Here is a 16973-nt window from a genome sequence, read left to right as displayed (position 1 = left end):
GATTGAGGACTGCAAGAAGTGCATTGGAGCTCCGGAGAGAAGCGGGAGGGACCTGGAATGAGCCTGCTGGGTAACTATAATAAGACATTGCCTGAAAATAAGACCTAGCACCTCTTCTCGGGCAAAAATTCATATAAGACAGGGTCTTATTTTGGGGGAAACACGGTAACAGGTGATCTTTGATTGAAAAAGTCATTAGTGCTCCATGGGAATATAAGGCCGGTCTATACGGTGCATTTATTTTATGGTCCTTCAAGGCAGATATAATATCAAGCCGCCTGCACACGGCAGAGCCAGCTTCTGCATACCGAGTGCACCCATTTCTTCTGTACTGCGGATGACTGGAAACGCTCGCCGACGTTCATGCACAGTACATGAATGTTTTTCCACGGCGTCGCTGGGCGATGACACTGCTACCTGCGGTTTATCCACAATGTCAATGTCTGCGGGTCAGACGGCTTCCATTGACTTCAATGGGAGTCGTCAGTGCGGGGTTCGCACCATAATAGTGCATGCTCCACTCGCAGAAATCACAATTCGTTTCCGTGAATGTGAAGGAAGAAGCGAGTTTACATAGTATGCTTTGAATGGTATTTGCTGCAGATCCTCCGTGCGGGACTGCCGATCGCGGATTACACAGCAAGAGTCTGCTGGTGTGCAGCCGGCCGTAGACCGGGCAGACAATAGATCATGCAGCAGGAGAATTCCCTGGATGGCACCTCTATGTGTAAGTCCAAATGAATGGCCTCTACAAGGGCGCAGCGGTGCGGAGGGACGGGGAGACACGGGGAGACGGCAGGAAATCACATTCTTATTCTGAAATGTATTGCAAATGTTCAAGAAAACCAACACAAAATATACTGAGGGGCGTATTAATTATCCGAGCGCCATTGCTGGGTTGAAATGTGTGAAGAACGTTGCTGATCCCTGTGAAGTATAGTAGATTGTTACCATCCCCCACTCACGGTAGAATTAGGTGAACTCTTAGATTCAGTCCAGTTGTCTAATGTCTCTGAATAACCACATATTACTTATCTATTAGCAGAAACGTCTGCGGCGACTTCATCTCCAAGTTTATGTGTTAAGATAAAAAATATATATTTTTGTAAGCCGCTGCCCACATCGTACCCCGATTCCTTGTGCCGCCTGCCCCGACCGCTACCGATACATATATAACATCATTGAAAACAAAAACAATGCACCAAGAAGGAGTTGTTGGATGGATGAAACGTTCTTTGCATGAATGTAATGAGGCTCTAGTACCCTGTTGTACCGCCTCTAGCTTGGATATAAAATGTGATACTGGTGGGCATGGAGGCTCTAGTACCCTGTTGTACCGCCTCTAGCTTGGATACAAGATGTGATACAGGCGGGCATGGAGGCTCTAGTACCCTGTTGTACCGCCTCTAGCTTGGATACAAGATGTGATACGGGGGCATGGAGGCTCTAGTACTCTGTTGTACTGCCTCTAGCTTGGATACAAGATGTGATACAGGAGGCATGAGGCTCTAGTATCCTGTTGTACCGCCTCTAGCTTGGATACAAGATGTGATACGATTGGGCATGGAGGCTCTTGTACCCTGTTGTACCGCCTCTAGATTGGATACAAGATGTGATACAGGGGCATGGAGGCTCTAGTACCCTGTTGTACCACCTCTAGCTTGGATACAAGATGTGATACAGGGGGCATGGAGGCTCTAGTACCCTGTTGTACTGCCTCTAGCTTGGATACAGGATGTGATACGGGTGGGCATGGAGACTCTAGTACCCTGATGTACCACCTCTAGCTTGGATACAAGATGTGATACGGGCATGGAGGCTCTAGTACCCTGTTGTACCGCTCTAGCTTGGATACAAGATGTGATACAGGTAGGCATGGAGGCTCTAGTACCCTGTTGTACCACCTCTAGCTTGGATACAAGATGTGATACAGGTAGGCATGGAGGCTCTAGTACCCTGTTGTATCGCCTCTAGCTGGATACAAGATGTGATACATATGGGCATGGAGGCTCTAGTACCCTGTTGTACTGCCTCTAGATTAGATACAAGATGTGATACAGGGGGGCATGGAGGCTCTAGTACCCTGTTCTACTACCTCTAGCTTTGATACAAGATGTGATATGGGAGCATGGAGGCTCTAGTACCCTGTTGTACCGCCTCTAGCTTGGATACCAGATGTGATACAGGTGGGCATGGAGGCTCTAGTACCCTGTTGTACTGCCTCTAGATTAGATACAAGATGTGATACAGGGGGACATGGAGGCTCTAGTACCCGGTTGTACCTCCTCTAGCTTGGATACAAGATGTGATACGTGTGGGCATGGAGGCTCTAGTACCCTGTTGTACCGCTCTAGCTTGGATACAAGATGTGATACGTGTGGGCATGGAGGCTCTAGTACCCTGTTGTACCACCTCTAGCTTGGATACAAGATGTGATACAGGTAGGCATGGAGGCTCTAGTACCCTGTTGTACTGCCTCTAGCTTGGATACAGGATGTGATACGGGGGGCATGGAGGCTCTAGTACCCTGCTGTACCACCTCTAGCTTGGATACAAGATGTGATACAGGTAGGCATGGAGGCTCTTGTACCCTGTTGTACCGCCTCTAGATTGGATACAAGATGTGATACGGATGGGCATGGAGGCTCTAGTATCCTGTTGTACCGCCTCTAGCTTGGATACAAGATGTGATACAATTGGGCATGGAGGCTCTTGTACCCTGTTGTACCGCCTCTAGATTGGATACAAGCTGTGATATGGGGGCATAGAGGCTCTAGTACCCTGTTGTATCGCCTCTAGCTGGATACAAGATGTGATACATATGGGCATGGAGGCTCTAGTACCCTGTTGTACTGCCTCTAGATTAGATACAAGATGTGATACAGGGGGGCATGGAGGCTCTAGTACCCTGTTCTACTACCTCTAGCTTTGATACAAGATGTGATATGGGAGCATGGAGGCTCTAGTACCCTGTTGTACTGCCTCTAGCTTGGATACCAGATGTGATACAGGTGGGCATGGAGGCTCTAGTACCCTGTTGTACTGCCTCTAGATTAGATACAAGATGTGATACAGGGGGGCATGGAGGCTCTAGTACCCTGTTGTACCTCCTCTAGCTTGGATACAAGATGTGATACGTGTGGGCATGGAGGCTCTAGTACCCTGTTGTACCGCTCTAGCTTGGATACAAGATGTGATACGTGTGGGCATGGAGGCTCTAGGACCCTGTTGTACCGCCTCTACATTGGATACACAATGTGATATGGGCGGGCATGGAGGCATACAAGTTCTGTATATTATCATGCGCAGTTTGCTCCACATTTGCTGTAACTGAGCCTCTAGATTGTGCAACTTGTAGGCTATGGACGTTGGCATCCTAGATGGTCCCATACATGTTCTATTGATGATAACTCTGGTGACCGGGCGGCCACGGAAGGGTGACAATGTTGTGGTGGCTCCTGTGACCCTCTTGTGTGTGCGCCCGAGCATTATCCTACTGGACACCACCATGAGAGGAACACATGTGGCTGCATTGCCCCTCGTAGCATTACTGGGGAGACCGACTGTTGTATGTGATGGCCCCCCAGATCATCACATCAGGAGTGTGGGCAGTGTGCCGCTCCCCAGCAAAGGCAGGATTGAGGTGCTCACCCCGAGATCTCCAGACACAAACATAGCCATCAGTAAAGACAATCTGGTTTCACTCTGCAGAAGTCCAGTTTCGTTATTCCCAACACCACTTCAAACAGAGGTGGAAATGGTCCCGATAGAAATATGGACCTGTAACGATAGAGCCACCTGTCTCTGGATGGTGGACAATAAAACAGGTACAGCTGCTTGTGCTTGTTGGACGATCATATCCTCTCTACTTGTGGTCTGTCAAAGGGCGTCCTGACCCCAGTTGCCTTGTGTGCCTTCACACATTCACTTGTTCCAACACCTCAGAACTGTGCAGCTTATCACATCCCAATAATGCGCCCCCTGTCAGACTCTGGTAACGGGGTGAAATCTCTTCTCTGCATCGTAGAGGCGTCTAGTGGTCAACAAGCTCTACACAAGTGGAAGAAGAGGTCACTACACACAAGGGGCCTCCGAGAGCCTTTCATAGGCCAACTGGCTGAGTGATCGTACTCAAAGAGTGGTCATAAATGGCTGCACATCCAATTGGAAGAATGTATCAAGTGGGGACCACAAGGCTCTGTCCTAGGCCCAGTGTTGGTTAACATTGTTATAAATGATCTGGAGGAGGGAATTGAGAGTAAACTGATCAAATCTGCCGATTACACAAAGCTAAAAGGGATAGCTACCGTGTTTCCCCGAAAATAAGACACTGTCTTATATTTTTTTTGGCCCTAAAAAAGGCACAGTATCTTATTTTTCTGGGGAGGCTTTTTACTTACCTGGTCCGCGGCGTCCCTATTCCTCCCGATGGTGTCCGGCGGTGGCACAGCATCCTCCTGGTCTTACAGATGCCTTCTTCTGGCGACAGGGCTTTGAATACTCCGCCTCCAGCAAAGCGAGCGCTGTTATTGGCTAATCGAGCGCTGGCAGCCAATCACAGCTGGCGTTCGATGAGCCAATCACAGCTGTTCGGTGATGTTATTCACAGAATGGCTGCGATTGGCTCATCAGGCGCCAGCAGGGTATTCAAAGCCCCGTCGCCAGCAGAAGGCAGCTGTAAGACGGAGGAGGACACCGCAGGGACACCGCTGCTGCCGCCGCCGGGACGCCGACCATGTGAGTTTTTTTTTTTTAAAGTGGGCCCAAGATAGGTTCTATTTTTGGGGGACGCCTTATATTCCAAGCCAGTTAAAGGATCTGGGAATGCTTAGCTTGCAGAAGAGAAGGCTGAGAGGAGACTTAATAGCGGTCTACAAATATCTGAAGGGCTGTCACAGTGCAGAGGGATCAGCCCTATTCTCATCTGCACAAGGAAAGACTAGAAGCAATTGGATGAAGCTGAAAGGGAGGAGACACAGATTAGATATTAGACAGTGAGGGGGATCAATGAGTGGAACAGGTTGCCACGGGAGGTGGGGAGTTCTCCTTCAATGGAAGTGTTCAGAGGCTGGACAGACATCTGTCGGGGATGATTTAGTGATCCTGCACTGAGCAGGGGGTTGGACCCGATGACCCTGGAGGTCCCTTCCAACTGTTCATCTAATCACACCACAACTCTAATTATTTGCATATCTGCTGAGATGTAACTGCTTGCCGAGTTTTGCAGCAAAACGACATTTCCTTCTGGGGACTGTATTTTTTTGACAAAGAGTATATTACTAATGATGGATCTCGATGCAACTCTGGCAGGAATGATAGATAGCTGCTATTTCTTTCCTTCCCGTGTTTCGTGAGTCTTATGATTAATTCAGTCAGGCTTAATTCTTAAATTGATTCTGACCTTATTTTGCTGAATGAACAGACAATTCCACGTATTATGTTTTCCTATAGCATGAGAAATGTGTTTCCATGGCAACATGTCCCAGGTAAAATGATTCCATAACCATGGTTATATATGACTTTGTCTCCAAGCTATTGATAGTCACTTGTGATATAAGGTGATGGTGACTAATGAATTGTCTTAAAATGACCATAAATGTATGAAAAAAACACGAGATCCCAGAATTCAGTGCGACATAAACAGAAGCGGAAATCGTTTTCATTCATTTAGACTTTTCCTAATGATTTCTAAACATCAAAATCTGAAACAAACCTGTAATAAACTGACACTTCCTGATACTACTGTGCTTCCAATGCTAAGCATCACCAAATGATGGGCCTGAGGGAGGCCAACCATGTTAGATAGGTGTTAGTCAAGTGTTTTCCTAGTCATGTACAACCCTTTTAATGGTTTTGTCTTGGATTCATATTATTTTAGGGCCACTATACAATGGCAGCAGAGCTAGGTTAGCGTAGGCTAATGATTCGGCCATTACAGGGGGTGGACAAAAATATGGAAACACCTACGAAATGCTTGGGATTTTAACCATTAGCATTGAGCTGCTCTTTCAACCCCTGCTTGGCTGAGAGCTTTCCCACCAAATTTGTGTTTACTTCACCTCTTGCCCTGCTCTGGGTGGTTCTAGGAGCTGGCTGGTAACAGCAGCTGAGTGTCTTAAACCCCTGACCAATGGAATCTTGTGGCTCGGTTGCTCAGTTCTGCCTGGCAGTATCTGTGTCATATTAACTCTACTTAAAATCAGTTTCTACTTGTCTTATTGAATATGATTTATAATCCCATGTAACTTAAGGCATGCATCCCGTATTGTATTTCATACTTTTGTCCACACTCCCTTATTACGGCCATTGGTCATGGTAGACAGCGTCCCCTACTTTACCTCCTCCTACTGTCAGTCATGGCCAGCGCTGAGTCCCTTCTATTCTCTGCTGCAGATACCACATTTCACCACTTCTTAGGCCTCATGTCCACGGGCAAAATAGGATTTAAAATCCACAGCGGATCACCCACATGCGGATCCACACCCCATAGGGATACATTGACCACCCGCGGGTAGATAAATACCCACGGATGGTCAATAAAAGGGAATTTAAAAAAAAATGGAGCATGAAAAAAAACGTGACATGCTCCATTTTCGTGCGGGTCTCCCGCAGGGATGGCTCCCGCAGGCTTCTATTGAAGCCTATGGAAGCCGTCGGATCTGCGGGAGACCTAAAATAAGAATAACTTACCCGCAGCGGACCAGGCAGTTCTTCTCTTCTTCACGGCCGGCTCTTCTTTCTTCGGCCAGGCGGATGTGCCCAGCGCATGTGCGCGGCACGCAGCCGGCGTGCCGAGCACATCCGCCGGCCGAAGAAAGAAGATCCGGCCATGAAGAAGAGAAGATCTGCGGGTAAGTTAATTCTTATTTTAAGCGCTCATGTCCGCGGGGCAGGAGGGACCCGCTAGGGACTCTCCATGGGGAATCCGTAGCGGGCCTGATTTTCCCCGTGGACATGAGGCCTTAAAGGGCCAACACACACACTCAACTCTTCCATCACCGACCAAGTCAGACGAGTCTCTGACTATTTTAAGCATTTTTCCCCATCAGAAGGTGCCTCATCGATTAGACCAACTTGGTTTCCAAAAGTGTGCCCTTGTTCTGACTCTGATGGAGAGTCTCTGTGATCCATCATACGCAAAGTTTCTCCTGGGCTGGTGTGAAGATACAGTTGTGTTTTGTAATTCTCTGAAAGGTGGCACCAAACATATTGGACTACGAGCCCGTGTCATAGATAATATTTTCATAATGTGGAGCAGGACTCGGGAGGCCTTTGTAAATTTTATACAATTTCCAATTTCTAACACCATTGGCCTTATCTTTGCTAGTGAAATTCAATCTGAATGTTTATCACTTCTTGATGTCTGTATTTCTAAGTTGGCAATGGGTAAAGTTACAACTGCCTTTAACAAAAAGCCGACCACAACTAATTCCTTACTACATTCGGAGAATAGCCATCCTTAAGCTGGGTATATGTAGAGGCGGTGAAGTAAGTACTGCTCGGTTTATTGTTGTACTAGAGACAGACCTATTAAAGGGAAGTTGTCCAGTAATGAGAAAACCCCTTTAGAATTGTAAGGGGGTGCCCTGCTCCCTCCTTTACAATGTAAGTGACTCAGTCACTCAGAATCTGCTGCCGATGGCTGCGCCATAAGCCCACCCTCTCCAGCCTGCTACCCAGCCTGGAGGGAGAGCAGGGAGACAGGAGACCAGTGCCTGCCAGTGCCAGTCTGCTTAGTGCTGCAGCACTATGTAGAGATGTCCTACGCTGACCAGAGAAAGGGTCCAAGACGCCATACAAGTGCTGAATAGTGCCATTTTGTAGACACCTACTAGATCCTTTGTGTGTGGAGAAGGATGTTTGAGCATACCCTTTCCATAGGAAATAGTGAATGACTAAGCCCCCCCCTAGCTCACAAGTTGCTGGAAGGTCACTAGTAGGCCTGCAACACTATAAATACATTTACAGCTATATCATAGAGCGGCATCAAGTGAAGCTGCAGACTAGAAAAGCAATGATGTCTCCAAGCTGAGTCATCGGAATAGCCCTGATGATCAGAGGGCAGATGCTGAGGACACCAAATGAGCCCGATGACCTGGGCCAAACGAGAAACATGTAGACTGCATAGAAGAAGAGGGAGGTCCCTTACTGCAGGGACTTAGTCCTGAAGCAGATGATGGTGAGATGGACCTGGAATGTCGAAGTCTGCCAGCTATGTGAGGCCGGCCTATAGTGACTAAGTGTGTGCAAAATGGACTGACACTTGACGGACTATTGGGCTATGACAGACGTACATTGATATGTGTACCGGTAACATGGGGGTTACCTGGCTTTTAGTTTTAGGTTAATATGGTTACGGGGTATGCTGGGGTTAATGGTGGGTTGTGTAAGATGTAATGCTTTGGCAGGGTGCTTTATAGAGAAATTATGTGATGGAATTAATGTACCGCATGTAGTGCAACTGTACTTGATGTACCTTATGCTCCTACAGTGCAGCGAGTCCGCGAGTAGGCGGAACTCTGAAATTACATGAGAGTTACATCCTGTGTTATGTGCAGACAGCAGTTACAGTGCATTGAGGCCGCAGTGTTATTGTGTGTCCTTCGGAAACAAAGTGCTACGGATGAAGATGGACAGATCCATGAGGGGTTGAGGTGCCTTGAAGGTCCAATATTAAGATGTATTGCAATGAATAAGTCAAGTTAAGTTTATGTAACATTCAAGTACTGCGCCCTCCTGTGGAGCAGAAATACTCACCCGCTTGCTGTCTAGCAAACAAGATCTGGCCTTCGTCTCCTTCCGTCAGCTGTGGCGCCTCAACCCATTGTCGCACCACCACCCATGAGATAATCACGAAACCTCTTTAAAGTATTCAGATCATGTCACCAACCAGTATACATGTCATCTGTGTTCTTACCTTTGAGCTGTTATGTTGACATCTGTGAGTGCCAGAAAACCATCCATCATTTGAGCATTGATCAATGTCCGTTTTCTGAAGATTGACATCCACTCTGAGTACTCCCCTGCAAAATGAAGATACATGAACTTTAAAGAGTAGCCAACCGTATACAATATACCGTCTACACCACAACTGGTACTCTGCAGTGAGATGCAATGTTGTGTTAGTGACAAGCGATACTTGGTCAACGCAAGCCAGTGACATCACATACTGCTTTGGCCTAGACTAAAGCTATGTTCACAACCGCATTGTGGCTTGTGTGCATAATGGAAGCATGACCATAGTGGCCAATCATTCATGCAGCAGATTTTAGTAGTGCCCCACTGAACTGTTTTTATAATAGGGTTCATTGGGGTCCCATAATGCTGTCCATTGCGAGAATAGACATTACTACTGTCAGATGTGATAGAATTACTCTGAAGGCTGTGTGGGCAAAGCCTGATATTCAGTATCCCTGATGAAGCTCTCATGAACACTAGAATATACACTAACCCACCAAACATTCTTGAACACCTGAGCAAGAATCACAAGTAGTATTTACTTCCATATGTTAATACTTAGTACCTTGGACCTACTCTACATGGCTTACTTTCTACTAACGTCCGATACACTTCAGGTGGCATCTTCCTCCATTCATTCTGCAAACATCTGGTGAGTTCTCTCAAAGAAGATGGACTCTATTCAGTAGGGTTCAAGTCGAGACTCTGCCAGTTCCATCGTGGAAGCCCATATCCTCATTCCAACGTTAAACAGCATTAGATGTGTGACAAGCTGCGTTGTCTTGTTGGAAGTATGGCCGACCATTCCCAGAGTATGACCACATTGTCAGCAGCACATTATTGTCTAGAATGTCAGGGTCACCTCCGTGTTCAAGGTCTTTGCCACTACAACCAATAGTGACCATACCACGTAAAACACCCCCAGACCATAACGGAACAACTGCCGTACTTAACTGTTGGCACACCACACTCAGGCAGGCAGCGTTCCCCAGGATCCTCCACACCCGGGTATGTCCATCTGATGTGAAGGTGGAGTAGTGTGATTCATCACTCCATGGAACGTCCTTCCACTACTCAACTATCTAATGATGATGCTCCTTGCCAACTGTAGACGGACCAATGCATCTTCTTTGAGAGAAACAGCCAGACATTTGGAAGATGAGTGAATGGAAATACCAGCTGAAGTGTATTAGACGTTAGTAGAAAATATGCCACGGAGGGTATCAGAGGTCATTAGGGCCAAATGAGCAGCAATAAGTATTACCATATGGAAATAAATACGACTGATGATTCTTCTAGTGCATCAATGATTGACATTACCAAAGACTAAAGTTGATGAAAATAGACGATTTCAACCAAAATAATGGCTCTCTGAGTGAAATGTAACACTTGTTTCAGCTGACCAATGACAGACTGCCATAGTCTGGAAAGATGCCAGCCATGGTTGAATTTTTCGTTTTATAGTGGGACCAAAGATGTTTTATTCAAAGAAAAATCTTTTGCGCAGAAACATTATTTTGTCGAAAGCTTTTCTGCCCATCGCTCAGTGTCAATGAAATACGTACGGCCAGTTTGAACAACTGTGACGACCAATATGGCCTAAACCATGTGCGGTGGCATCTGCAAAATGGACATTTACCAGACAATTGTCTGCTCAGTGGTGCTTCAGTTGGCAACTTACTTCTATGGACGGATTTATTCTAGGGAAGTATTGGTGCTTTGGTTGACAGACGTCTTTGTGAAATCACGGCATTAAAGTGGTTGTCCGGCCGCCTTCATTTAAAAAAAATGCTCAGAATGCCTTAAAATAATAAAAGTATTAAATCCTTGCTGATCCCCCACTGTTGCCGTCTGACTCTATCTAAGGTCCTCCGCTGTATTTCATACTTCCTGTTTACATGAACATATGGCTACTACAACCAATCCCTGACTGTTCTGGTCCTTGTTAAAATGGACTACTGTAGCCAATCAGTGTCTGGAGATCACCATTGTGGTTAACAATTGGCTGCAGCAGTCACATGTCTACATTAACAGGGACCAGGACAGCCAGCGATTGGCTGCAGCAGTCACATGTCCGTTTCAACGGGAGACTTGGGTAACATCAGATCTGAAGCCACAAGGTATCACTAAAGTGAGTATTACTTTTTTTTAACTAATTTAATCCCTTAGTGTCACAAGATGTCTGTTTGTATCCTGGATGCCTTGAACTTAACACAACAGTTCGTAAACTTATGTCCTGTGCATGGCACAGGCTCAGATGCTGAACACATGCCATCTGCGGTGGAAAACAACTGAGACTGACAGCTAGCCTCCCGCTGCATCAGCGGTGAGAACACTGATCCCCGCTGTTAACCCCTTATATGCCCCGACCAATGTTGATTGTGTGCGGTTTACAGAGGGAGCGTGTTCATTTGTGAGGTCATTGGCCCGCTGCAATGTCATCAAGGAAGGCTGATGAGTTGCCATAGTATATGATCGCTAGCAATAATGCATTGCAGTACAGACGTACTGCAATGTATTCATAGCAATCATAGCTACACAGGTTCAAGTCCGCCACAGGGGCATAAAATAATGGGGGAAAAAACCCCATTAGGCCATAGTCAGACGGGCGATTTTTTGCGCGATTTGCGCATGCGCATGCGTCCGGCGATTTTATAAAACCATTGCTTTGCAATGGTATCGGACACATGAGCGCTTTTTATGCGCTCGTCCGATAAATTATAGAACAAAAAATCGCAGATTGCACCTATCTGCGATCTGCGATTCCTGTTCTCTTTTCTATATGCGCTCAATGGGGCCGGCGGCAGCAGCGCCGACCCCATTGAGAACATATAGAAGACAAATCATTCTTCTCTGCCACAGCTGTAACAGCTCTGGCAGAGAAGAACGATGTTTTCCCATTGAATTCAATGGAGCCGGCAATACAGCCGCTCCATTGAAAGCAATGGGCTGCCGGCGTGCGCGGGATGAATTGTCAGGAAGGGCTTAAATATATAAGCCCTTCCCTGCAATTCATTCTAAAATGTGTTAAAATAAAAAAAAATTGTATACTCACCTTTCCGCTGCAGCCGGAGTCCAGCCACGACCGCTGTCAGTTCTCCTGAACTGCTTCTTGGCACTATTCAGCCAGCGGGGCTTTAAAATCCCCGCCTGCTGAATGATCTGCCTCTGATTAGTCACAGCCCTGACCAATCAGAGGCTGAAAACACTCACACACCCATTCATGAATTCATGAATGGGTGAGTGACTGCTGCCTCTCAGCGCTGAGCCAATCAGGGGCAGGTCTGACTCACATCCATTCATGAATTCATGAATGGGTGAGTGACTGCTGCCTCTCAGCGCTGAGCCAATCAGGGGCTGGTCTGACTCACACCCCCTTCACACCCACTGCAGGACGGCCACATGCTGTTTATTCTGCACAGAAAAAAATCTGCTAAGTGGATCCAAATGCTTATTTTGTTTATCTTGCCTCCCAAAAAATGTAATAAAAGTGATCCTAAAGGCCTTATGTACCCCAAAATGGAACCAATAAAATTACAGCTTGTCACTGAAAAAGGAGCCTCCACAGAGCAATGTAAACGGAAAAGTATAAAAGTTAGGGGACTTTGAATGTAGAGATGCAAAAAGATAAATTCTTTAAAAAAAAGGTTTTATTGTGCAAAAGTGGAAAAACCTAAAAAATATATGATATTGCTATTGTTGTAATCGCACCAATATGCAGAACAAATGTATCTTGTCATTTAATGCTGTAAAAAACAAAAACAATGGCAGGATTTAAGGTTTTTTTTTCTTCCTTTCAAAAAAATGTAATAAAGGTTGTGCAATACATTGTATGTAGCCAAAAAATGGTACCAATAAAAACTAAAGCTTGCCACAAAAAAGCACTTATACAGCCATGTCAATGGAAAAATAAAACAGTTATGTGTAGTGAGCCAGTACATCATCCTGGTCCCCTCCATAAACGGCATACATGTATGTCTTATGTGGATGCAGTGCAAAGCTGTCTTGTCATTTCCAGCATGTATATTGCACAGCTGCAGCGCTTAAGAGGTTAATCTCTGATAAAATCCAAAACCTGCATGTAAATGTATCAAGTATGTCATGTCATGTGATATGAGAGAGTTTATAAATGTGAGTTTTGAGAGTGGGAAGGGGCTTCCATCTTCTGAAGTTGAGAAAGTCAAAAGTACAGAGCCACATGGGGGCACCTCCAGCCTTCATGTGGTGAAGATGGAAGAGGAAGAGAGATTTCCTGTACCAAATGTGAGCTGGATGCGATGAGAATGAGCCCCAGGAGAGAGAAGGAGCATCTGTGAGTCCTAATCTGTGTTTATTCAAGGCCAGTGCAGAGGTACTACCTAATCTAATATTTTCGTACACAGCCATCTGAAATCTGGATCACCGTGTAGAGGTACACTCTTATTTGTCACACCCATGTGTCTCCAAGGCTGGGTAGAGGTACTGCAAGTCTGTATTCTTTGTTCACACATGCACGTCTTCAAGTCTAGAAGAGCGGTGAGGAGGTTCTAATCTCTGAAGTCTATTAATTTGCCTGCACTGTGAAGTCTATAATTGAACTGCCTTGTATTGTTTTTTTCTTTATTCAAGCAAAGTTTGTGTCAGTCTCTGACCGTTCCCAGAGACCTGTGATAGTCAATAACTGTTTGTGGCTGAATTACTAATCCCCCGAGGGTCATACCGGTGTGAGTGTTGGAACAGTGGTGTCACGCGTGACTTCAGTTATCCCTGCTAACCCCATTATCGGGCATCCCTATACTAGGGATGTCCGGGAAAGGCTGCAGCGCTACCCTGGCCTTGGCTGCGTGTGCCCCTCCGGGATGGAGTATGGTAAGTGCCACCATGGCAATCTAGCACTCTACCCCCACAGCTTCCCACATATGTCAGGTGTCCGGGGTCTCCCTATGGGACGTTGCATATGGATTTTGAAACGTGGAGATGAAAATCCCCCCAAAATCGTGTCCTTCAGGCCACAAAACCCCTTTAATGCAGCTTCAAGGTTGTCGTGATCTTATAACCATCTCAAAAAGTCAGACAGGGTCCTATTTTTTGCAATGGTTTGAGAAGGCCTCCCACCACAACTCTGATAGCCGCAGGGAAACATTGCGGTCCGACTGCAGCCATTAAATGCTGAGATTGTTATATGATGGGTCAAACTAGAAAAGCGAATCAACAAAAATAATAAAAAGTCAAGAAAAGCAAAACGCATCTCATTATTAATAACTATCATTATTATCATCCACATTATTATCCATATGGGAAAAGTCTGATTAGGACTTAAGCCGAACGGATTCGCTCAGCCAGAAATAACACCACTTCACGATAATTTTCCTCTTAATGTAGTAAAACGCTATGATGCTGGTTATTGGAAGAGGAATCGGCTCATTACAAGCTCAGATTACAATATCTTAATAGTAAAAGCCAAAGTAAATATCACTGAAATAAGAGCAGAATGCAATTTTCTCCTCAAGGACCCCAAAAAGTAAAACACAAACTGTATGTAAAATACCGACTAATTGCATTTACAAATACCAGTATATATGCAGAGCTTTAAGAATCATATAACATCAATATTATTTTCTATGGTATTTCAGTTCTTCTCCATTTTCCATCCTGATATAAATCTGTAGGGAAGACAAATCAGCCTAAAATATCTGATTACGGAGAGTCGAGTCACATTATTATGACAACCAGCTGATATTCAGTATAACCGCCATGTGCCGCACGGACAGCAGCGAGACTGGGTGGGAGAGATTCAGTAAGGTGCAGGTAAGTGGTCTCCGGTATATGGAGGCATGCTGACTGCAGTGCATCCCACAGTTACTGGAGGGTGCAGGGTGGGGGATCCATAGAACGAAGACGAGGATCAAGGTGGAACCATAGATGCCCAATTGGGTTGACGTTTGGGGAATTAGAGGGCCAGGGAAGTATTTGGAAGCCTTGGTCGTGCTCTTCCAACCACTGATGGACATTTCTAGCCATGTTACATGCCGTATTGTCTTGTTGGAGGATCCCATCTGCCCTGGGGAAGACAAGCTGCATGTATGGGTGTACAGGATCTACAAGAGTGGATTCATTGCCAAATCTGTTCAGAGTGCCTTCCACATTGATGAAAGGGCCTAGTGAATGCCACAAGAAGATTCCCCAGACCATAACGCTGCCGCCATCAGCTTTTGCTCTTCCAGCAATGGTTGCATGGTGTTGCCAATGTCCAACCATTCGATGAAGCAGACAACATAACTCATTGGAGAGGGCAACCCTTTAACAATCAGCGGTGGTCCAGTTCCGAAACTGCCCAACAAATTAAAGCCTTGTCTTCTGATACACCTTTGTTAGCATAGGTGCAGTGACCATCCATCCGCTTCGCAGCCCTATTTACAGTCGGGTTTGCTGAACTGTTGTTTTAGACACACGTCCGGTAGCCCCCTGGTTCATTTTCATGGTTAGCAGCTCCACTGTAGCTTATCGGTTGGCCCTTGTGCACCTTTGTAGCCAACGTTCACCTCTCACATCAATGGTACGTGGTGCTCCGCAGTTTCCACATCAGTTATTCCCAATGCTGCCATTTCTCCACTTACAATACACTTTCACCGCAGCAGCAGGCGAACCATTCCCAAACTGCGCTGTTTGCGAAATACCGCCACCCTTGGCCAGAAAACTAATAATCATCCCTTTTTGCAACTCAGATAAATTGTCCCTTTAACCCATGACAACAATGAGTGATATCCAAGCACTAAAGAAGTACTTTCGACCTTTAATGGGAACGCAGGTTTGGCTGTTGCATCATCATAGTCCGACCGGGATGGGGGGTGTATTATTGGTGCTGCTGTTACAACTTTTTAAATTTTTTGAACAATGAGTGATATGTGAGCAGACGGCCTATCGCACACCTTATATACCCACCGAGCCCTCCACACGTCACTGCCTATATGGAGTATTCTGTTGACATTGAAAATAGGAGGAGTCCTATTAATGGGACACAACTGTGTAGCTTCACATACAGTATTTATAGCACTATATATGAGATCATGCAAATACAAATGATTTAAAGGAATTACATCAATGCAAGTGGCCGACCCTCTTCTAGACAGTAACTAGTCTGGCAGTCAACTGATCTCTTTAGATCTGGTTGCTGAGAAAGATGCAGGTGGCTGTGGCCGGAAAGCGGTGATATCTCATGGCACCCATTAAGATGTATGAGCACCCATGTAATAACTGGCTGTGCTGGGTCCACCAGTGTCAGACCTGAAGACCCCACTGGAAGGTTCTGTATACCTGCGCTTTGGGTCCTGGTTTCTTGCTTTGTCATAGAAACAGGAAAGTGGAATCCATGTAGAGAACGGATCCGTGCTATGACAGAGCCAAATGGCATCTAATGAACCCCATTGACTATATTATCCTACTAAAAGTAATCGGACACCTGAGCAAGAATGAAAAGTAGTATTTATTTCCATATTTTAATACTTAGTGGGGCTCCTTTGGCCCTGATAACATTGGATACTATGAATGGAATACTTTCTACTAATGCCAATACCCCAATACCAATAGAGTGTCGTGTGGCGCAGAGTGTAAGCTCTCGCCTACAACCTGAAGGTTGTAAGTTCAATGCCCGCTTGATTCAGGTAGCCGGCTCAAGGTTGACTCAGGCTTCCATCCTTCCAAGGTCTGTAAAATGAGAACCCAGCTTGGTGGGGGGTAATAATTACCTGAAAGCGCTGCAGAATAAGTTGGTGCTATACAAATACCAAGATTTATTTATTTATTATTTACTTCAGCTGGTATTTCCCTCCATTTTTCCCTCAAACATCTGGTGAGTTCTCTCAAAGAAGATGCATTGGCCCCTCTACAATGGTGCAAGGAGCTCAGTCATTGGGCTGTTGAGCAATGGAAAAATGCTCTATGGAGTGACGAATCGCGCTACTCCATCTTCACATCAGATGGACGTACCCGGAGGAGGAGTCTGGAGAACGCTGCCTGCCTGACTGCGTTGTGCCAAC

The 16973-nt window shown here is 45.8% G+C and overlaps 1 protein-coding gene across 1 annotated transcript in view; it reads right to left on the bottom strand.

Annotated features, from left to right (window-relative positions):
• GPR158 (G protein-coupled receptor 158) overlaps positions 1–16973 on the bottom strand; it is a 266743-nt gene that overhangs the window by 200569 nt on the left and 49201 nt on the right. Inside the window, exon 2 of the mRNA XM_066584562.1 lies at positions 8918–9023. Coding sequence (XP_066440659.1) covers positions 8918–9023 — 106 coding nt within the window. The remainder of the gene's footprint in view (positions 1–8917; positions 9024–16973) is intronic.

This window comes from Eleutherodactylus coqui, chromosome 12 (genome assembly GCF_035609145.1).
Source record: "Eleutherodactylus coqui strain aEleCoq1 chromosome 12, aEleCoq1.hap1, whole genome shotgun sequence".
NCBI lineage: Eukaryota > Metazoa > Chordata > Amphibia > Anura > Eleutherodactylidae > Eleutherodactylus > Eleutherodactylus coqui.
The sequence above is the reverse complement of the archived record's forward strand: the minus strand, read 5'-3'. Positions and strand labels throughout refer to the sequence as shown.